Source organism: Rattus norvegicus, chromosome 14 (assembly GCF_036323735.1).
Source record: "Rattus norvegicus strain BN/NHsdMcwi chromosome 14, GRCr8, whole genome shotgun sequence".
Lineage (NCBI taxonomy): Eukaryota > Metazoa > Chordata > Mammalia > Rodentia > Muridae > Rattus > Rattus norvegicus.
Genome location: NC_086032.1, coordinates 77,727,912 through 77,749,028, shown reverse-complemented (window position 1 = coordinate 77,749,028; position 21,117 = coordinate 77,727,912). Strand labels below are relative to the sequence as shown.

The 21,117-nt window shown below is 48.6% G+C and overlaps 1 protein-coding gene across 2 annotated transcripts in view; it reads left to right on the top strand.

Moving 5' to 3' along the window:
- Crmp1 (collapsin response mediator protein 1) overlaps nt 1-14,354 on the top strand; it is a 46,242-nt gene extending 31,888 nt beyond the window's left edge. For both annotated transcript variants that reach the window (NM_001365151.1, NM_012932.3), the window contains exons 6-14: nt 1,551-1,631; nt 2,277-2,345; nt 3,128-3,248; nt 3,942-4,098; nt 4,775-4,916; nt 5,920-6,090; nt 8,688-8,867; nt 11,144-11,309; nt 13,349-14,354. In NM_001365151.1, the coding sequence (NP_001352080.1) occupies nt 1,551-1,631; nt 2,277-2,345; nt 3,128-3,248; nt 3,942-4,098; nt 4,775-4,916; nt 5,920-6,090; nt 8,688-8,867; nt 11,144-11,309; nt 13,349-13,440 (1,179 nt within the window). In that variant the 3' untranslated portion in view covers nt 13,441-14,354. The remainder of the gene's footprint in view (nt 1-1,550; nt 1,632-2,276; nt 2,346-3,127; nt 3,249-3,941; nt 4,099-4,774; nt 4,917-5,919; nt 6,091-8,687; nt 8,868-11,143; nt 11,310-13,348) is intronic.
- Nucleotides 14,355-21,117: the final 6,763 nt, after the last annotated feature.

Below are 21,117 nucleotides of genomic sequence, written 5' to 3'. Positions count from 1 at the left end.
CTCCTCTACCTTTGCTCATACCTTAAAAGAGATGGGAGTTGGAATTTGGTGTCCCTCACATGGCTTCTCTCTAGCCTTCTCTGGGCAGCTCATTAACAAAAAACAGCTGCTTGGAGCCCATTGTAGATATACAGAAGTCATCTTCTGGTCATGTCCTTCTTGTAGACTGGACAGTTGGCCTTGGGGCTCAGGGGAGGCTGGGAACCTTCCCCCTGACCCTGGAGAGGTGAGCTGTGGCCTTCCTCAAATAATGCAAGGCACTGAGAAAGTCAGATTCTCTGTCTTCTCATTTACAAATGTGAGATCTCTGGCCTGGGGTGCAAGGAGCTGAGGAAGACACCACTGTGTTTCCAAGGGCAGCTTACTGCTATCACCAACCCTCCTCCACCATTGGACACCTCTACCTCCTAGAGGAAGCTATAGTGCCAGCTTACCATACCTGTTGCTTGCCGGGCAGCTGGGAAAATCTTTCCCACCATCTCTGGGCTTGAGGCTCATAATATCCCCAACCTTACAAAGGTTGTTCGAGTGCTGAGGGATTTCAGACAAGTGAAATTCAAGGACTCTTAGGAGTTGCACCTTGGCTGTTACTGCAGAACTGTGCTGACAGTGGTTTTTATATCTCCTGCCCTCCAAAGACGCACCTTGGATCAGATAACAACTTACCTAGGATGCCTTGAGCCTTTGATGTGGACACGGGGTACTCTAGAAGCAGCAAGTTGGTCGGGGCTCATGGAAGCAGCCGTGTGTAACTCATGAGTAGAATTATGACTGGTGCTTCTTTCTTACATTGACCCACTGAGGCCCCTGGTGTGGATGTCAGCCATGGGCCTCTAATCGGGGATCTTCCAAACTGCTTCCTGCTTCTGAGAGCTGCCCCCTTACATTGGCAAGTATGTGTCCTAGGAGCAGCAGACTTATGCTTAGAAGGAAGACAAAGAAGATGGCAGGGTTATAGCTGTGCTTCTCAACCTATGGGTCATGATCCAAAAGGATCCTGCATATCAGATATTTTTATTGTGATTCATAACAGTAACAAAATTACAGGTATGAAGTAGCAGTGAAATAATTTTATGGTTGGGGATTGTCTTAATTAGGGCTTTACCGCTGTGAACAGACACTATGACCAAGGCAACTCTCATAAGGACAGCATTTCATTGGGGCTGGCTTACAGGTTCAGAGGTTCAGTCCATTATCACCAAGGTGGGAGCATGGCAGCGTCCAGGCAGGCTTGGTGCAGGAGGAGCTGAGAGTTCTATATCTTCATCTGAAGGCTGCTAGGAGAAGGCAGGCTCCCATGTGGTTAGGAGAAGGGTCTCAATGTCCTCCCCCACAGTGACACACTTCCTTCAACAAGGCCACAAACACTCAAGGAAGGTCACACCTCCTAAGAATGACACTCCCTGGGTTAAGCATATTCAAATCACCACACGGGTCACCACCACATGACAAACTGTATTAAAGGGAGGCAGAGTGAGCAGAGGAACAGCTTTTTAAATGAACAGAGCCCCACACCTTGATTTCTCACCAGCCCCATCTCTCCTCTTTAGCTGTACGAAGCCTTCACCTTCCTTAAGGGTCTGGGAGCTGTGATCTTAGTCCATGCGGAAAATGGAGATTTGATAGCTCAGGTGAGTGGTTCAAGGATCTTCCTCCTACCATAAAGGAGACCAGTTACAAAGCAGACAGTGAAAGAGGGGTGCATCTTCCATTAGTGAGATGAGTGGGCGGGGAAGGGTGGAGTCGGATGCCCTAGCACATGTGCGGATGAGAGATGTTCCCTTGTGTGCAGTGTAAGGTGCATTGGTAAGGTGTTTGGCTTCTGGGATCTATTTTCTCCCTGCATTGTGAGGTTCTGCAAGCAGGGGAGGGTGGTTCCCCTCAGTGCCATGTGCACCTCAATGCCGTGTGCACCCAGCTTCTCTTTTAAAATGTGGAATCTGAGGGTTTTACTCATTCTCATTCTTGCATAGTCATCACTTTACCAACTGAGCCATCTCTTCAGGTTCTTATATTAGTCAGGGTTCTCTAGAGGAACAGGTTGGATTGAAATATATACATATATATATATATATACATATATACATATATATATATACATATATATACACACACGTATCACCTACCACATATCATGTAATATGTGTGTGTGTGTATGTATATATATAGTAAATTACACATGTATCTGCTGTCTGTCTGTCTCTTGTCAGTCTGTCTTATTAGAGTGTCTTGCAGCTAGTCCATCAATACCTGTCTCATTGGTCCTTGTCTCCTAGGAACAAAAACGGATCCTGGAGATGGGCATCACAGGTCCTGAGGGACATGCTCTGAGTAGACCTGAGGAGGTAAGGCCTCCCCACTCTGCCATCTGTAATAACCAAGTGCTCATTCCAGAGCCCTTCAGCTAGGACAGAACAGCTTAGCTGCACCCAGCTCCCCCTCCTTCTCTCTGCTCTGTCCTTTCCACCCCACTCGGCTCCCTTCTCCCTGCTCCTTCTCAAGACTCTTGAGGATGCAAATCTATCAGAGAGGCCAGAAACAGTTGTCTCTATTCCAGGGTTCAGGAGCATTTCCCTGGGTTCTGCACATAAACCAGTGTCCTGATTCGGGGAGAATCTTTACTGAAGACTTGGAATATTGGTGACAGGAAAATAGACTGAAAAGTCCCCGCCAAACCATACCTCTATTGAGGCCATGACTGAAGCCTTCACAGATTGTAAATTAAAAGCCCCAAATAGTCACAGCAGGTGCTTTGGCTTGCTGGAACTGAGAGCACGACTGGTCTAGAGGGGGTTTCGATAAAACAAATCACATTTAAGGGGTCACAGCAGCCATGGGCATGCCCCAATGTCATGGAGCCAGTCCTTTGCCATAACTGTTTTGTGTGCCTTTGGATGCAGTGTCCTCCTGGGAGAGTCTTCTGACACAGCCTGCAGAGTATTTCCAAACAATCCCTAGACACCGTCCTAGCGCCAACTCTCCCACCAGAATCATTTAAACTTTTTTCATCTTTCAACCGTTTTACTCTGCTTCTAAATGGGGGATTTTTAGAGGGAGACCAGAAGGACATAAGTTCAGGAGTAGCTGCCCCTTCCTCCTGTGACCTTTGTATCTGCTGTGTCCCCAGCTGGAGGCCGAGGCCGTGTTCCGGGCTATTGCCATTGCAGGCCGGATCAATTGCCCTGTGTACATCACCAAGGTCATGAGCAAGAGTGCGGCGGACATCATCGCACTGGCCAGGAAGAAAGGCACGTGGTGCTTGTCCTTCTGAGGGGCGACAGAGGGCTGTCCAGGTTACGCTAGGGTAGAGGTCTGCCAGAGCTGGCAGCCTCTGGTCTCTGGTATGCTGGAGGGGTGGTCTGGAGTTGCTTTTAGATCTAATTGCTAGCGTCAGAGACCTCTGCAGCTCCCTGACGAGCTCTGAGCCTCAGCTCCTTCGTTAGCTTTCCCTGTTTTCAATTCCATTGGCCAGATGAGACCATGTGGCTCTTGGCTGACTTTAGAGCCTTTCCCTGTGACCACAAAGCTGATGATTAGTCCAGAGTGGCCAGAAGCTCCCCCCTGGACCATCTCCACTTATTTGGACCATTCCCTGGGCTTTTGAGAGGGCTTGACCCTCTCCTGGGCTCTGTCCAGGACTCACATGGGGAGGTTGGAGTTACAACATAGCCCAAGGGAAGATACTTAGTTGTGGGTTGGAAAGAAGGAAAGCATTGTCTCAGAGTCAATAGAATAGGGACATCCGGAGATGGATGTGGATGAGTGCTGTCTTAACTGGCTATAGAATTGGTCTCTATAGTAAGGGGGACTGTGTGGTGTTGCCCCTGAGGGAGATACTGGGCTATCAGCTTCTAGTTAGTCTCCTCTGTCGAAGACCCTCCTTTTGTGTCAGCATGGACACTATTGGCTATAACCCCACTCTTGATGTTTTCCCCTTCAAGGACCTCTTGTCTTCGGTGAGCCCATAGCTGCCAGCTTGGGAACAGATGGCACCCACTACTGGAGCAAGAACTGGGCCAAGGCAGCTGCATTTGTGACTTCCCCTCCCCTGAGCCCAGACCCCACCACTCCTGACTACTTGACCTCCTTGCTGGCCTGGTGAGAGCCATGGGGATGGGGTCACAGGACTGGGTTGTGGATAGACAGTCAATAGCCAGAAGCTAATTAGACATAATAGAGAAGGGAGGCTTGGGGTCTGCACTCAGAAATGACAAACCCAGAGATCTGTAGCACTTCTATGACTCAGAACTAGCGATATTTGTTGTATGAGTCCAGTATAAAGGGCCCACTGCCATAGGCCAACAGCCTCACTCTAAGAGACACATGTCAGAGAGATAGAGGAGAGAGAGAGAGAGAGAGAGAGAGAGAGAGAGAGAGAGAGAGAGAGGGAGGGAGGGAGGGAGAGAGAGAGAGAGAGAGAGAGAGAGAGAGAGAGAGAGAGAGAGAGAGAGAGAGACTGACTCTTGGAACATGAGGAGATGTGAAGCTGGCAGGCTGCTGTTGGGTAACTGACCATATTATAGTTTATTGAGGTAGGGTTGGGTGGTTTACTTGCCTAGCATGTGTTAGACCCTGGGTTGAATTCTGAACACTAGAAGAAATAAAAAGTACTGAGATTAAAATCCCTGATGCCTAGTACCTCCTTCAGAACTAACATAGAGCCATTGGCATTTAAAGTGCTGGGTGCAGGATTTAAAATCCTGTGCTGGGTGACCCATGCCTGGGTCTGCTGTTTACAATGAGTGTAACGCTGCCTCCTTTCTGCTCTTGCCAGTGGAGACTTGCAGGTCACAGGTAGTGGCCACTGTCCCTACAGTACTGCTCAGAAGGCTGTGGGCAAGGACAACTTCACTCTGATCCCCGAGGGCGTCAATGGCATAGAAGAGCGGATGACAGTTGTCTGGGACAAGGCAGTGGTAAGTCCACCCCTTCCCCTGGAAGATTCTAGAAGTGCCTTGCCCGGACCATCCAAGCCAATGGTATGGACTCCAGACTCTGAAATCTTCCTTTCTTACTTGGAAGTAGAGCTAGGAGCAGAGGACTCAGGGGAAACCACCTCCAGGCTGTAGAGAGTCCTCACTTCCTGATGTCATAGTCCTGAATGAAGGAGGGAAAGTGGATGGCAGAGGGAAGTGGCTTTTAACTCATCAGAAATGGCTCTAAAAATTGCTTGTGTCTATCTCCATGTATGCATGTGTGTGCATGCTTGTGTGTGCATGGTGCATTGTAGGAAATTCGGAGACTAGCCTGTGAGAATCAGTTTTGAGTGGTAGGCATCTTTACTTGTTGAGTTATCAAGCCAGTCCCTGTCTTATTTACTTATTTATTTTCAATTCCTATATTGTGTGCCGTGGGTGTTTTGGCTGTATGTATGTCTGTGTACCATATGAGTGCCTGGTGCCCTTGAAAGCAAGAAGTCGTCCCTGGAGACCCTGAAATTATGAACTTTCGTGAGCCACCATGTGAGTGCTGGGAATCAAATCCTGGTCCACAACCAGTGCTCCTCATGGCCGAGCTGTCTCTCCAGCCCCTCCTCATCTTATTTTCCGAGACAGGGTCCTTCTTTGGCCTCGAGCTTACTAAGTAGGTGTGGGTCTGGCTGCCCACTGAGCCCCAGGGATCCTCCTGCTTTCCCCTCCCCAGCGTGCAGATTACAGGTCTGGCTTTTTAACATCAGTCCTGGGTTAAAGTGACAGTGAATGGGTCTTCACTACATCCTCAGGCTTATGCCATAAACACTTTACTAACTGAGCCATCTCCTGAGCTCAGTGGATCCTATAAGGTGTCAGCAGCCCTCCCACAGCTCCTGCTCTGCTCAGGTCACTCTCAAGGGTGACTGGTGTCCATCTGTGAAGACCTCAGTGGAAGGCCCAGGTCTGTGCTTGTCTGTTCTCCTCAATGCATGGGTCTTGATTTCAGGCTACTGGCAAGATGGATGAGAATCAGTTTGTAGCCGTCACCAGCACCAACGCAGCCAAGATCTTCAACCTGTACCCAAGGAAAGGTCGGATTGCTGTGGGCTCCGATGCTGATGTCGTCATCTGGGACCCAGATAAGATGAAGACCTTAACAGCCAAAAGCCATAAATCAGTAAGTCCCAGCCCGTCCATGGTGCTCCTAGCCTGGGTGGGTGATGGTTCTGTTGCGTCCTTTTGGAAGCTTCTGGCTAAAATTGGTCCAGGGTTTTCCAGCTCTGCCTCATGGCTGCACCAGCAGCTCACACCGGAGAGACTCCAGGGAGGTGCTTTGCACAGGCCCAGCCAGGCTGCTGCTATGGTCTTGTGATCACATTCTCTACCCTCTGCAGCTCTCTCCACAGTGCTTATACCCGTCAGCCATCACCCGGGTCCCCAGGACCCCTTTTAAAAATGATGGTTTTGAATAGAAATCACGAAGTAAAATTTGGAAACTGCAGGGGAAATGATAATTCTGTTTGTGACCTGGCTACAGAAAATAGTAAACAAAAAATAGTCTGCAGAGCCAAGAAAACAGCAAGGCAGAAGGTACAAAGTTCAGGGGCAAGGACGAGGGGCAGGAATCTGCCTCTCACTGAAAGAAGGGTAGGTCCTTTGCAAGGCAGGAGAATACTGTGAAGTTAATGAATACCAAGAGAGTTGGACAGTAAAGGTTGTGCAGATGTGTGTGTTGACTAGGGGAAGAGACCTGCTCTCACTATCAGCTGCACATCACAGCATGGAGAGGGTCAAATGCTGACACGGACTCCGGGGTGTAATGTGTGCACCTGTGATACTGTCACAGCACCAGGGAGACTCCGTGTTGCCAGAGCTGGAACTTAGTGTCACCTCTTCGGGCAATGGAGATGCACACGGTCACACATACAGACTGCACTCAGTGTGGTTTAGCAAAAACAGAGCAATATCCCAATGTTTGGTGTTGGGAAGTGTAGATCAGTGGTAGTCCAAGTGCGTGACGGGACTCAGCTCAACGGCTTATGGACTTTAAAGAGCTCCCAGCCTTTAAAGATGCTGAGGGTCTCTGGGATGGGGAGAATAAGGCCTCACAGGATGTGCAGCCAGCATGTGTGTGTGAGAGTTACAATCAGAAGTCCTTTAAGGCACTCCGCTCAATCAGAGGTAGAGAGTGTCTCTACCAGAGACACTTCACACCACTTGACTGTTTTCAACCATACCCGACCCACTTTTAAAATAATGGCTAAGAAGCAAGCACAATTAAGAACAAGTGAAAAGCCGTTGGGTGATGGCCGCTGGCTGCTGGGGTTGAGTTTCCTCTTCAAGATCAACAAGCCAGATACAGACTTTTAGATGTTCTGTTGTCTGGCTATTCTTTAAGATTTTAATTTACTTCTAAATTACATGTATGTGTGTATTAATCTGTGGAGACATGAACATAGAGCCTGCAGATGCTAGAAGAGGGAGTCGAATCCTCTGGAACTGGAGTTACAGGGTTGTGAGCTGCCTGGTATGGGTGTTGGGAACCAAAGTCTGGTCCTCTTCAAGAACAGCAGGCATTACCTATTGAGCCAAACTTCTTATGCTGCTGCTGCTGCTGCTTCTGCTTCTGCTTCTGCTTCTGCTGCTTCTGCTTCTTCTTCTTCTTCTTCTTCTTCTTCTTCTTCTTCTTCTTCTTCTTCTTCTTCTTCTTCTTCTTCTTCTTCTTCTTCTTCTTCTTCTTCTTCTTCTTCTTCTCCTCCTACTCCTCCTCCTCCTCTTCCTTCTTCTTCCTCTTCCTCTTCCTTCTCCCTCTTCTTCCTCTTCCTTCTCCCTCTTCTTCCTCTTCCTTCTCCCTCTTCCTCTTCCTCCTCTTCCTCTTCCTCTTCCTCCTCTTCCTCCTCTTCCTCCTCTTCCTCCTCTTCCTCCTCCTCCTCCTCCTCCTCCTCCTCCTCCTCCTCTTCTTCTTCTTCTTCTTCTTCTTCTTCTTCTTCTTCTTCTTCTTCTTCTTCTTCTTCTTCTTCTTCTTCTTCTCCTCCTCCTCCTCCTCCTCCTCCTTCTCCTCCTCCTCCTTCTCCTCCTCCTCCTCTTCCTCCTCCTCCTCTTCCTCCTCCTCTCTCTCTTCTTCTCTCTCTCTGCCTTTCCTCCCCTCCTCCATCTTTCCCTCTTTTCCTCTTCTCTCTCTCTCCCCCTCTCTTTTGCTTTTTGATGAGGGGATATGCAGGTCAGGGACATATTGAGGAATGGTTCTTTCCATCCACCACATTTGTCTCAAAGATTGAACTCAGGTCATTGGAGTAAGCACCCTGCCCACTGAACCACCTCGCAGGACCTGTCTTTTCAGTAGACAAGACAGCAATAGCACGATCTTACCCTGTGCTCTGTGCAATGTTCCTTGACTTCCACCCAGCAGTGCACACTGGGCTTATTCCTTGGGTCACGATTTGCCTGTGTACCTCAAATGTTTTAGGGAAGCCCATGTACTTTAGTGAGGAAGCTCTCCCTCACAAAAGGTAACAATGCCACAGAAATGTAGGTTACAATCAGAAAGTGCACAGTGCTTGTCTCCAGTGCTGGCTTCCATTCAAGATGCCCCAGGATAAGTTTTAACATTCAGTCTCAGCTGGTGCTGGGACTTGTCTTTTGCATGGTGGACTATCACAGAGAAGAAAAAGTCATTGGATAATACTTACAGCATAGCATCATATGTGTGCCCTGTGGATGCAGAGGAAACCTCGGGTGTGGTACAGAAGTAACTCTGGGGTTTTGCATTCACAGACTGTGGAGTACAACATCTTCGAGGGCATGGAGTGCCATGGCTCCCCCCTGGTGGTCATCAGCCAGGGCAAGATTGTCTTTGAGGATGGGAACATCAGCGTCAGCAAGGGCATGGGCCGCTTCATCCCTCGGAAACCATTCCCAGAGCACCTCTACCAGCGTGTCAGGATCAGGAGCAAGGTGAGCTCCTGCATGGAGGGCCCTTGAGCTGTCGTCCCCTTCTCTGGGACCTGGGCTCTGTGCTGTGGGGGGTTGGTGAGCATGGCTGTATGCCCCATTTGTTCGTTTGTTCATCTGAGAGCATACAGGCCAGGGAGGTTGCAGGGCCTTGCATGCTGTGTCAAGTGCACTTGTGTGTGAGCGGTGCTCATGAGCTGCTTGGGCTTCTGCCTTGCACATCTTGGAGGTTCCTTATGTAGCCTACTGGAGGGTCATGAGCTTTACTTTCCAGATTAGGACTTGGTGCTCAAGGCCTCGAAAGACTTACCCAGTTACCCCTCCACCTCAGTGAGAATACACAGCCCGCAATCCGAGGGCTGGCTCCCCGCTCACCTGCGTAGCTCTCCCCTCTCCTCCTGCCAGATCTTATCTACTTCTTTTCCAAGATCTTGAGCCTTGGCTTGGAAGGCCCTAGCAACTCTGTCTTTGTCTCAGAGCAGAGAAGGGAACTCTGGACTCATTACTGTGGCTGTCTCCCATCTGTGACCTTCCTGTCACCATATGGTCTGATTATCTACATGATCTAAGTGATGCTGTGCCAGAAGGGCCAGCTGTGCATGTTGTCTGTGTGTCTCTATTCCTTGTGCATGTTTACATGTGTGTCCGCTTTGTGTACTACACAGGTGTGCCACTGCATGTATCGTACACACATGCACATCTGCACACACCCATTGTGTATACTGTCCATGCATGCATGTGTAAACATTTGTCTGTTTGTATTACACATGTATGTATATGTGTGCTTATGTGTGCTGTGCACATGCATTTGTATGTGTTCATTTATCCATTGTATATTACGCATATTATGTGTTAATTATGTATATTATACATGTATGCACATGTGTGTGACCACTTTGCACTGTGTACACATGTATATATATGTTCATTTATTCATTGTGTATATTATACAGTGTATACATATGTATGAGTATGTGCCTATGAGTGTGCTCTGCATGTATGTGTGTCTTCATTGTATGCACTGTACACATCTGCATATATATACATATATATATACATATATGTGTGTGTGCATGTTTGTCTTGCATGTTGTTTGTACATACATGCACAAGTGTATTTATACTTGAGTGGATGTATGCTCCTGTGTGTGTTTCCATTCTTGTACTTTATCCATGGTTTAGACAGCAAAGTCAGACACCTTCTCCAAGCCCCAGATCCCACAGAATTGCCCCCATCTGTCAGCTGTCCCTCTGCCTCTGCCACAAGGGGCAGTACCAGATCCACACACATCACAAGCATTGTGGGCCAGGGCTCTCAGGTACCAAAATGGCTGGAATCCCCACTCCCCGAAACCGTTGCTGGGCTGTAGACGCTCTACCCGATCTGCAGCTGAGTCCTATGGTGAACAGTTACCTGTCGCTGAGCAAGTATCTGGCCCTCTGCTAAGTCATCAGTTTGCATCAGAGAGTCAAGTTACTGTGCTTGAGGTTCCCTGCCCTTACGCCTGGGCGGTGGACAGAGCCGGGCTGGGAGTGGGGCACAGAGCCTACTTTTGGTCACCCCGAGCAGAGGGAAGGGTGGTGACTGAAGGGAGGCATGAAAAAGAAGCAGGGTGACAGGGGCACACGTCACTGGAGGCCTTGGTAGTCAGGGAGCAGAGCCTTGGGATAAAGCTGAGCCTGCCAGCTTAGGAGGAGGAGGGGCCTGGAACCGGGGTCAGGACACTTGCCACCACTGGTCCCTTTAAGGCCCTGATGCGTGCTGTTCTCTGAGGCCTGGAGCCAGTGTCATCTCCTTTGGCATTTTTGAGGCTCTCTGGGCTGTACAGGATCTCCAACCGGCTCCAGAGGTCCCCGTCTCAGCCCCAGGCTGTTGGGCTTCTTTCAGTGGCATGGGTGACAGTCCCTCTGCTTCAGGATGGTGGCAGCCTGCCCTCTTGTGGCCACCATTGTGGAGGTCCTCTAGCACCTTGATTCCTCTGCCTTCCCTGTCTTACCCTCTCTCCCTCCTTTAACCTGCCCTCAGTTCCTCATCTCCCTATGTACTCTGTAAAGATGAGACTGACGTGTGTGTGTGTGTGTGTGTGTGTGTGTGTGTGTGTGTGTGTGTGTGAATGTATATCCATATTGCGCTGTGCTATATGGGCACATATCTATGTGTGCACAAGTGTGGCTTATGTGAGCATATGTGTGGTGCAGCTAGATGGCCTCAGGCCCCTTTGTTGGCAGGGCAGACGCACAGATGCAGTGATAACCTGACTCTCCCCTCTTTCTGTTTAGGTTTTCGGGTTGCATAGTGTCTCAAGGGGCATGTACGATGGCCCCGTGTACGAGGTGCCAGCTACCCCCAAGCATGCAGCTCCTGCTCCTTCTGCCAAGTCCTCGCCTTCTAAACACCAGCCCCCGCCCATCAGGAACCTCCACCAGTCCAACTTCAGCTTGTCAGGTAGTCTCATGGAAGCCAGGCTCCTGTGGAGAGGGCTCATGTCTTTGGGCACAGGTGGAGAAGGCTAGAAGGCACGGGTACACTCCTCTGCTGTGCTGAGGCACATATAGGCAGGCATTTCTAGGGTACAGCACAGCATGTTGATTCTTGACCTTGGCACCGGTCAGCCCTGGCCTTAAGCATTCTGGGGGTGGGAGAGAGGACATTACCATTCTCATACCAAGAGACTAAGTGCGGAGCCCAAAGGCAGGTATTAGACAGGAGCTTTCTCATTTCCTGGGTACATGTTCTGTGCCTGGTCCTCAACCACACCCACCCCCTGGCTTAGGAAGCATGATATGGACTTTATGTCATCTCCAAATGATGGTGATGTGTTCCAGGTATTGTTTGAAGTTTCACAAAATTCAGTGTCAGAGTTCTAGGATTTAGGGTTCAACAAACTTAAGACCCAGCTTGAAGACATGTATCTGCAATTCCTCCAGATGGCCACACGAGGGCACACACATGCACTGGGAGCACTGTACTGCCATTGAAATTCCAGGTTAGAGCCAGTGTAGGGTCCTAGGGATTTGATGATGAATGGTGCACAGCCGGACAGCCTCCGATGAGCTGAAGAGCTTGCTGAGTTCCACAGGTTAAAGTCTAGGTGGCTGTAGTCAATCGCCTTTAGAAGCATGAACCACTTAAAACATGAACATGAACTCATGAGCTATGTAAAATCAGGCAGTGGGCTAAAGTAGGTCAATGCGTCATACCAGAAAAAGTATGGGCTAGCAACAGAGAGGGTGGCAGGAGCTGAGAGAGGATGTAGTTTTAGTTTAAAGTGTTGGATGAGAAGTACTCTGCATGGAGAGTACAGTGGGTACTGGGTCCGGAGACCCCAGGACACCTCACTTTTCATGGTCCTTTTTGGAATAGTTACCTGAGTGCAGATGACTATTAAAGGTAGCCAATGCTATTGCACAAAAAGACTACAGGCACAACCCTAGAACTTGTCTGGTATGCACAGAGGGCTGCCTTCCTTGCAGGGAGGAATTTGCAAACTGACTCTCTAGGTTGGTCAGACAACTAAATACCAAAGATCTATCCTTAGACATGGATAAAATAATCTTTAGATCAAAGATAACTGTGTAATAACAAGCTTCCGTGTTGGGGCTCGGCCTGACCTCCACCTGGGCCCTCCATCCCCTCTGAAGCTCACAGTGCTGCCCTCAGGGCTTCGTGGACATTTACCAAGTGTCACTCTCGCTGCCAGCCACATAGCTGATTCTCCTGCATTGCTGTAAAGTTCACCCTTGTCCATTTCCAAGGCAGGACACTGCTATAGTATATAGGTGCAGTGTGTTGGTCTAGCAGGTATAATCTTCATGGTATAGTCAGTTACCTGGCAAGCAAGACAGACAGACAGACAGATGGCTGACAAGGAGACAGCTGGGAGAGCCAGCGCTGTACTCTGTGCCAGGCTCTTGGTGGCTCACCTAGACAGGCCCTGTAAAGTCAGGGTCAAAGGGGAAGTCAGTCAGTCCACATACAGGCATGGACTCGTGTAGTTTGCACGTTCAGATCTATGAAATGCCCCTGGAGCAAGGGGCATTGTGCGAAGGAGGGTGGGCTTCAGGGGAAAGCCAGTGTGGGCGTGGACCCTGCCTTCTCAACCTATTATCTGTGTTCTTAGGGTATTCAGCCTCAGCACCCTTATTTTTGAATTGTGGGTAAAAATCATATCTACCATCAATTTGTGTGTTCTCAGCACACACCAGTGCACCATGTCTGCCTGTACACAGTAGGAACTCACTAAATGCTTTCCCCTCCCAAGGCCAAACTATGCTGGGGCCAGAGATATAGGAGAGGGAGCTCAGGACTGGCAGGTAGCCAGGAGAGATCAGGCAGTCTATAGGTCAGGAATTCTTCCCAGAGTGAACCTGGACAGGGTGTTGAAGGTGGATTGGAATGATGGAGCGGGCTTTCTCAGCATCAGCATGCCAAGGTGATGTAAACAGGTCTTATCCCACACACTGTTGGCCTTCTGTCTGTTTCAGGTGCCCAGATAGATGACAACAATCCAAGGCGTACAGGGCACCGCATCGTGGCGCCCCCTGGTGGCCGCTCCAACATCACCAGCCTCGGTTGACCTCAGATGAGCCAGATATGCAAGAGTGAAGGATTATGGGAAAACGTCCATTCCTTTTCCTGTCCGTGTTTTTGAAGCCCACAGTTTTAGTTGGTACTGATGGAGGGGAGATTGAGTGATGCTCTTTCCTTCTCTGTTTAGGAAGAAGTGGTACTAGTGTGGTGTGTTTGCCTGGAAGTTCCTTGCCCACAGTGTGTGTTAACACCGACTCCACCTCAGAGCATGGTGTCTCCATTTTCCCTTCCTAGTGACCCCCCAGGTTTAGCATCGTCCTATACTGTTCCCTCCACTCCTCCACGACCCTCTGAGTGATGGTTCCTTTCCACCCTGTAGCTGTTCTAGGATAGGATGCATGTTAGTAAGTTACGTACGCAAGTCTGAGCGCGGCTGATGAACATCGTCGAGGACGACATAGACACGATGCCAAGACCTTAGCTCCCAGGGGAGATGTCCAAACTTAAAAATGAAGGCGCCCCATGAGTCTTCACTAGAAAGATGTGGTCCCCATCCCTACCCTGACTGAGACCTGTGAAAATGCAGAATGACAGGAAAGGTCACCACCCACGTCCTGTGTCAACAACCCGGTCCCTGTGGCACCTGTAACTGGCCATAGTGTCTCTCTGGTCTGTGTGTCCTTCCAGCCAGCCTTGGGCTTGGGCCCAGCCAGGCTTACACCCAGAAAGGGGTGTCCTGACACCCCACTCAGGCCTTGAGGATGGTGCGGTAATGGCTTTGCCCAGGCTGCCTGAGTCTCTGTCCCTCTGAGGAGGTCAGCAAGGCAGTCAGATTTTTAAAGTTTTGTACAGTTTTCCTTTGTATTCACTTCCATTTTTACTTAATAATTGACTTGTTGGTGGCTCTTATTTCTGAATTCAAAGCTTGTGAAAAAAAATAAAGAAATTAAATTGCCCGTTGATCTGAGTAGGTGTTTTCATTTGGGTTCATCAAATGCCTGGTTGTTGTCCTGACTCTGTGATGACCAAATACTGGGGACACAGGGGCAGGGACATGAGAAATGGGAGGGAAGAGTTAATACATGTCTTGGGGAAATGGGTCAAGACCATGGATTAATTGGTGGGATTCCGGGCTATGCCCTGATTGACACATACAGCTTACAGCTGGGTCTGCTTAGGAACTGGGTCACTAAGGATAAAAGTCCTCAGTGACTCTCTATGTTGTTCTCTAGAGCAGAGGGGCTGTGAGAATGTTGTACATTTCCGCAAGGAGCCACATCGTTCCCCATCCAAGTAAGCCTGGGGTTAAAGGACCCCCGAGTGAAGGGCACCCCTGAGTGGTAATTTTTCTTACAGTTATACAGAGACTCTAATAGGAAAAGACATGAGGCCAGACCAACTTGGCTTCAGGAGGAAAGATCTTTACTTACAGTAGCTGTTCCTATGAGAGAAAAGCGTTACAAGGTTCTGTAAGTGCCCAGGGCCTACTTGGGATGTGATGTGATAAGGGGTCTTTAAAAAACCCTGTTAGGCAAGGCTCAAGGTCTATTGGGCAGCTTGGGGCCCAGCAGTGCCTGGCTGCATAGAGGCCAGACTGCAGGGGTCACAGGCCCCACACTAGGAAGCTGGCTTTGTTCCCACAATCCTTCTGTGTTTGGGGTTGTGTACAAGCTTCTTAGAAATCAGCAAACCCTCCCTGCTGCAACCCCCTGCTTCCTGAGAAGCTGGAGTCTCCTATTGTGATCTGGGAGTGAAGTCATGTGGGCGGGTCCTGGACAAAGGCTTCTCACAGGCCAGGCATCCCTCTCCTTACTCTCTATGACTCCTGAGATATCTTCCCCTGCATGGTGTCTAGAAGTCAGGAGAGGTTCTGGCTTTATATTGATTAACTCTTTTTGAGATAGGGTTTCTTTTTTTAACCCTGGCTGTCTTGAAACTTGCTCTGCAGACCAGACTGACCTTGAACTCAGAGACCCACCTGCCTCTTCTAAATTCTGGGATTAAAGGTGTGTACCACCATACCTGTTGAGATCTTGGTTTTAAAGGCATGAAGGGGTCATGGAGAGAAGTTGAGACTTGGGAACATGTGGCAAGGCTATAATCTCTGAAGAGAGCTCAAGAAGGGCTACTGATGAGGGTGCAATCCAGATACAGAGGAGATCGAAGCGTTTCAGGAATGCCAGTGCCACAGGACAACCACCAAGGACAGCAGGGTATGGAGTGGAGTCAGCCTGAGTCTTGGAGACAAGCTACGTGTGCTGTGGTTGGAATTGGCAGAGAAGGGGAGCCGACCAGGTCTTTTGAATCCACAGGACTGTGAGTGGGTCCCAGACACCAGGCACCGAAATTTTGACATTGTTGAACAGTAGGAGGAAAAGGGTCCCAAGAATAGGCAAAAGAGTCAGAGACACCCCATTCCCCATTGTTAGGAGACCCTCAAAAACACCAAGCTAACAGCCATAACATATTTGCAGAGGACCTAGTGTAGATTTTTGCCATGGTTACCACTGCAGTCTCTGTGAGCCCCTATGAATCCCACTTAGTTGATTCTTTCTGTAGGTCATGTTCGCCTGGTGTCCTTGACCTCTCTGGATTCCACAGTTCTCTTCTATGGGGTTCCCTGAGCTCTGAGGGGAGGTGCTCTCTGGAGATCTTCAATTTGGGTTCCTTCTCCACCTAATGTTTAGCTGTGGGTCTCTGCATCTGTTCTGTCTTTGGTGATGATTGGGCCAGGCACTGATTTTGAGTATAGCAGAATATCATTAGGGATCATTTTATTAATTTTTTTCTATCCTAAGTCTCTGGGCAATCCAGCCTTTGGTTTCCGGTCACCCAGGCAGTGTCAGGCAGGGGCTCCCTTTCACGGTGTGGGTTACAGAAGAGACTAGGCATTGGCTATCTACACCCACAAGTTCTGAGCTTCTATCTAGAAGTTGGGAAAGATTGCAGGTAGAAGGTCTGTGACTGGGCTAGTTGCCTGGTTACAGAGAATGACTGTTTCATATTCTGTATGCTCCATTATTTGGAGTCCTTGCTATGGCCACTCTTGTAGAGTCCTGGGACTGTCTACCGCACTAGGGTTTCACAATGCCTCCCAAAGCCCTCTAATTCCAGTAGTCTCTCTCCATTCCACCCCACCCCCATACGCGGCCCTTCCTGTTCCTATTCCCACAGGCCCCCAGTCCACCCACAAAATCTATTCTGTTTACCTTCCTGGGGAGATCCATGCATTTCCCTTAGAGGCCTCCTTGCTGCTTAGCCTCTCTGGGTCTGTGGATTGTAGCATGACTGTAATTTACTTAACAGTTAATATCCACTTATATGTGAGTACATACTGTGCTTCACTTTCTGGGTTTGGGTTATCTTAGCCAGGACAATTTTTTTTTCTAATTCCATCTATTTTCCTGAAAATTTCATGAGGTCATTGTTTTTAACAGCTGAATAACACTACCTTGTATGAACAAACCACATTTTCTTTATCTACTCTTTGGTTGAGGGACATCTTGGCTGTTTCCAGTTTTTGGCTATTGTGAATAAAGTCACTACAGATGTGGGTGAATAAGTGTCCTTGTGGTGGGATGGAACGTCCTTTGGGTATATGCCCAAGCGTGGCATAACAGTGGACTCTTCCAGGAAACTTGGTAAGGTCTAGTGGGTTCAGAAACCCTAGTACTCTCAGACTGAGGATGGTAGGTTTCATTTACTCCTGACCGAAGTGGAAACATAAGGGCTCTTTGGAAAGTCAGTTGGATGACTGGGGCAAACACATGAAGGATCATTTCATTAAAGTGGACACAGATGTAAAAGGCTAAGGCAGACTCATGAAGGAACATTTCACTGAAGCAGACACAGGAGCGAGGATGTTCTACTAAAGCCAGCACAAGAAAGGACATGTGGTGAAGGATTCTTCGCTAATATGCATGTATTGGTCCGCCTTACACTGTGTAGTTGAGCTGTATTTGTAGGACTTCATAGAGAAAAAAAAGCACCAAAACACCTTCTGGTGGTGGACTGCAGTTTCTTTCCGCTTCCACAGACTCAGGCTGATTGGCTTTGCATGCTGAGGTAAGACCAATGCTGAGGCAAGACATGTGGAAAACTGTAGAGAGCGGTGCAGCGAAACAAAGATGGCGCCGACATCCAGCCTTGTCTGGATATAAACGACTTACTGCGCATGTGCAGGCTTGTCCCCTTGCTAGGGCTCCCTCTAGTGGTGAACAGCGGTACTGCACATGTGCGGTTTATGCACCAGGTGTTAGTTGACCGTTAATATGCTAATGAGGTGATTCATTCTCCGCCAATCCCTGGAGGACAAGTAGTGGGGTGATCCAAGCCCCACTAATCCCTGAGAGATAATTAGCATACTGTTGTCTATATAAGCCGAACGATTTTGCTGCTCGGGGTCCCTGTTCAGAAGAGCTGTAACACTGAGAAGAGCTGTAACACTGAGAAGAGCTGTAACACTGAGAAGAGCTGTAACACTAAGAAGAGCTGTAACACTAAGAAGAGCTGTAACACAGTAAAGGCTTGCTCGCAGAAGAATCCTGTTGCCACGCGTCGTTCTTGCTGGCGGGACATTGGGCGCCCGACAAGTGGTGCCGAGACCCGGGAACCAACATCTCTGGTGCCGAGGGGACCCTTCAGTGTGCTGAAGAGGATTCAGAACTGCGAGAAGGTAAATTAAAAGGCAAGCTCCGAGAGGCATGCCCCTTTTTGGATTTAGTCTTGCCATGGAGGGATTGTTGCTCGTTTTTATAGTGACTGTTGTCTTCTTACTAGTTGTGTTAAAATGTGAGGACATAGTCAAGGCAGGACAGAACATTCAAGAGAGCATGTCAGAAACGGAGCAGAGTGAGAAATTAGGAGCGCACAAAAAGAAAAAGGTTACTAAAACAAAAGTGAAAGAGATACAAAAGGCGGAAGAAATGCCGCTGGAGGAAAAAATAGGTATACCCCGGAGGATGAAGTACAAGTCATCCGGAGAGGATACTTTGTATCCATTAAAAGAATCAGAAGCCTTAGAACTGACTGGTAGTGACTCTGAGCAAGAGTTGTCAGAGTCGGAGGAGGAGGAATTAGAGGAAGAGGCAGCCAGATATGAGGAAGAAAGATATGGGCCTAGGTGGAGAGCCACTGTGAAGAAACCGAAAGTTATTAATGCCTCGGTGGCCTCCACTCCCCCGCCTTCTATAGAGGGGAAGTGTGAGTACTCTTTCTGTCCACCTGAAACACAGCGAGCACTTAGGCAAATGTTTCCTGTGTTTGAGGACGATGGCGTTCGTTCTCATCAGCCCCTAGAGCACAAGCAAGTTAAGGAACTGGCAGAGTCTGTTCGTGCCTATGGGGTTACTGCTAATTTTACCATGTCACAGGTAGAAAGACTAGCAAGCATTGCCATGACTCCAGCAGACTGGCAATCTGTGACAAAGGCCTGTCTCCTTAGCATGGGACAGTATATTGAGTGGAAGGCATTGTGGCACGATGCTTGCCAAGCACAAGCACGCGCAAATGCAGCAGCAGGACAACCTGCCTGGACATTTGACATGTTAACTGGACAAGGGCAATGGGCCAATAATCAAACTGCCTTCCCCTTGGAGGTATATGCCCAGATTGCTATTAGTGCTGTCAAGGCATGGAAAGCTCTAACTAACAGAGGAGAGGTGTCCGGGAACCTGACCAAGGTCATCCAAGGACCAAGTGAGCCTTTCTCAGATTTTGTGGCCTGCATGATGGAGGCTTCTGGTAGGATTTTTGGAGACCAAGACCAGGCCATGCCCTTAATAGAACAGTTAGTTTTTGAACAATGTACCAAAGAATGCCGCAATGCAATCCTCCCCTGGAAATCTAAGGGGCTGCAGGCTTGGCTGAAAGCCTGTAGGGAAATAGGAGGACCACTTACCAATACTGGTCTAGCCGCGGCTATATTACAAGGACAAAGGCGGCCTGGCCTCTCTAGCAGAGGCATCACGTGTTTCCAATGTGGAAAGCCCGGTCATATGAAAAGGGAGTGCAGGAATCAGAATCCTGGCTTTAATCCAAAGAAAGCCCCAGGACTGTGTCCAAAGTGTAAGAAAGGGAAACATTGGGCCAATGAGTGCAGGTCAGTAAAGGACATAACAGGGAAACCCTTGGATATGTCAAAAAACGTCCAACGGGGCCCCCGTCCTCAGGGCCCTCAAATATATGGGGCAACCAGCTCCCCAGTAACCTGGGCTCATCAAACTTCCCCAGGAGAGCCACTCCGGGTTCCGCAGGATTAGACCTCCGTGCCACCTCCAGAATCGTCCTAACCCCTCAAATGGGGGTGCAGCCTATCCCCTCTGACTTTCATGGCCCTTTACCACCCAATACAGTTGGGCTGCTTTTAGGACGCTCCTCTACTACTCTTAAAGGATTGGTGGTACATCCTGGGGTTATTGATCAAGATTATGAGGGCCAGTTGAAGATCATGTGCTCCTCCCCACGAGGTCTCTTCTCCATTTCCCCAGGTGACCGGATTGCACAATTGCTTGTTTTACCCAGTTATCATGCCCAGTTTAAATTGGGAAGTACAAAAAGAGGAAAGAAGGGTTTCGGCTCTACGGGCACTGATTCAGCATATCTTATGGTCGATTTACACGCTCGACCTACTCTGATCCTAACCATTGAAGGAAAGACATTTGAGGGAATTCTAGATACAGGGGCAGACAAAAGCATTATCTCCACTAAATGGTGGCCTACAAAATGGCCCATTACTCAATCTTCCCATTCATTACAAGGTTTAGGTTATGAAGCTAGTCCAACTATTAGCTCTAGGCCCTTAAAGTGGAAAGCCCCAGAAGGACAGGAGGGTAGTTTCGTCCCATATGTTCTTCCTTTACCTGTCAACTTATGGGGAAGAGATATTTTGGCTGAGTTGGGGCTTAAATTTATGAATGAGAATTCCCTACCAGCACAGAGAATGGTAAGGGATATGGGGTATGTCCCAGGAAAAGGCATTGGTAAGCAGCACCAAGGAACTACAGAGCCAATTCAACCCACTGCAAAACCCGATCGTCACGATCTGGGTTTTTCTTAGGGGCCATTGAGGGAGCTATGCCCATACCGTGGATAACATAGGAAGCTGTATGGGTTCCTCAATGGCCTCTCTCCTCTGAAAAGCTGGAGGCCGCTCACCAATTAGTAAAGGAACAGTTGCAATTAGGACATTTGGAACCTTCAAGCTCACCCTGGAATACTCCAATATTTGTTATAAAAAAGAAGTCAGGAAAATGGAGACTATTGCATGATCTTAGAGCAATTAATACACAAATGAAATTGTATGGATCAGTCCAACGCGGTCTTCCGCTTCTTTCTGCCTTGCCAAAGCAATGGGAGGTTATTATAATAGATATTAAGGATTGCTTTTTCTCTATTCCTTTACATCCTAAGGATAAAGAGAGGTTTGCCTTTACTCTGCCTGCAATAAATCATGTGGAGCCTGATGAGCGCTATCAATGGAAAGTCTTGCCCCAGGGGATGGCAAACAGCCCCACTATATGTCAGTTATATGTACAACAGGCCCTGACTCCTGTCAGAGGGCAATATCCATCACTAACGATTCTTCATTACATGGATGATATACTCCTTTGTGGATCCAAACCTCAAGAGCTTGAGATAGCATATGCTGACTTAATTAAACATTTCCAACAGTTTGGGCTAACTATAGCTACTGAAAAGGTTCAGAGATCGCTGATGGGCAAGT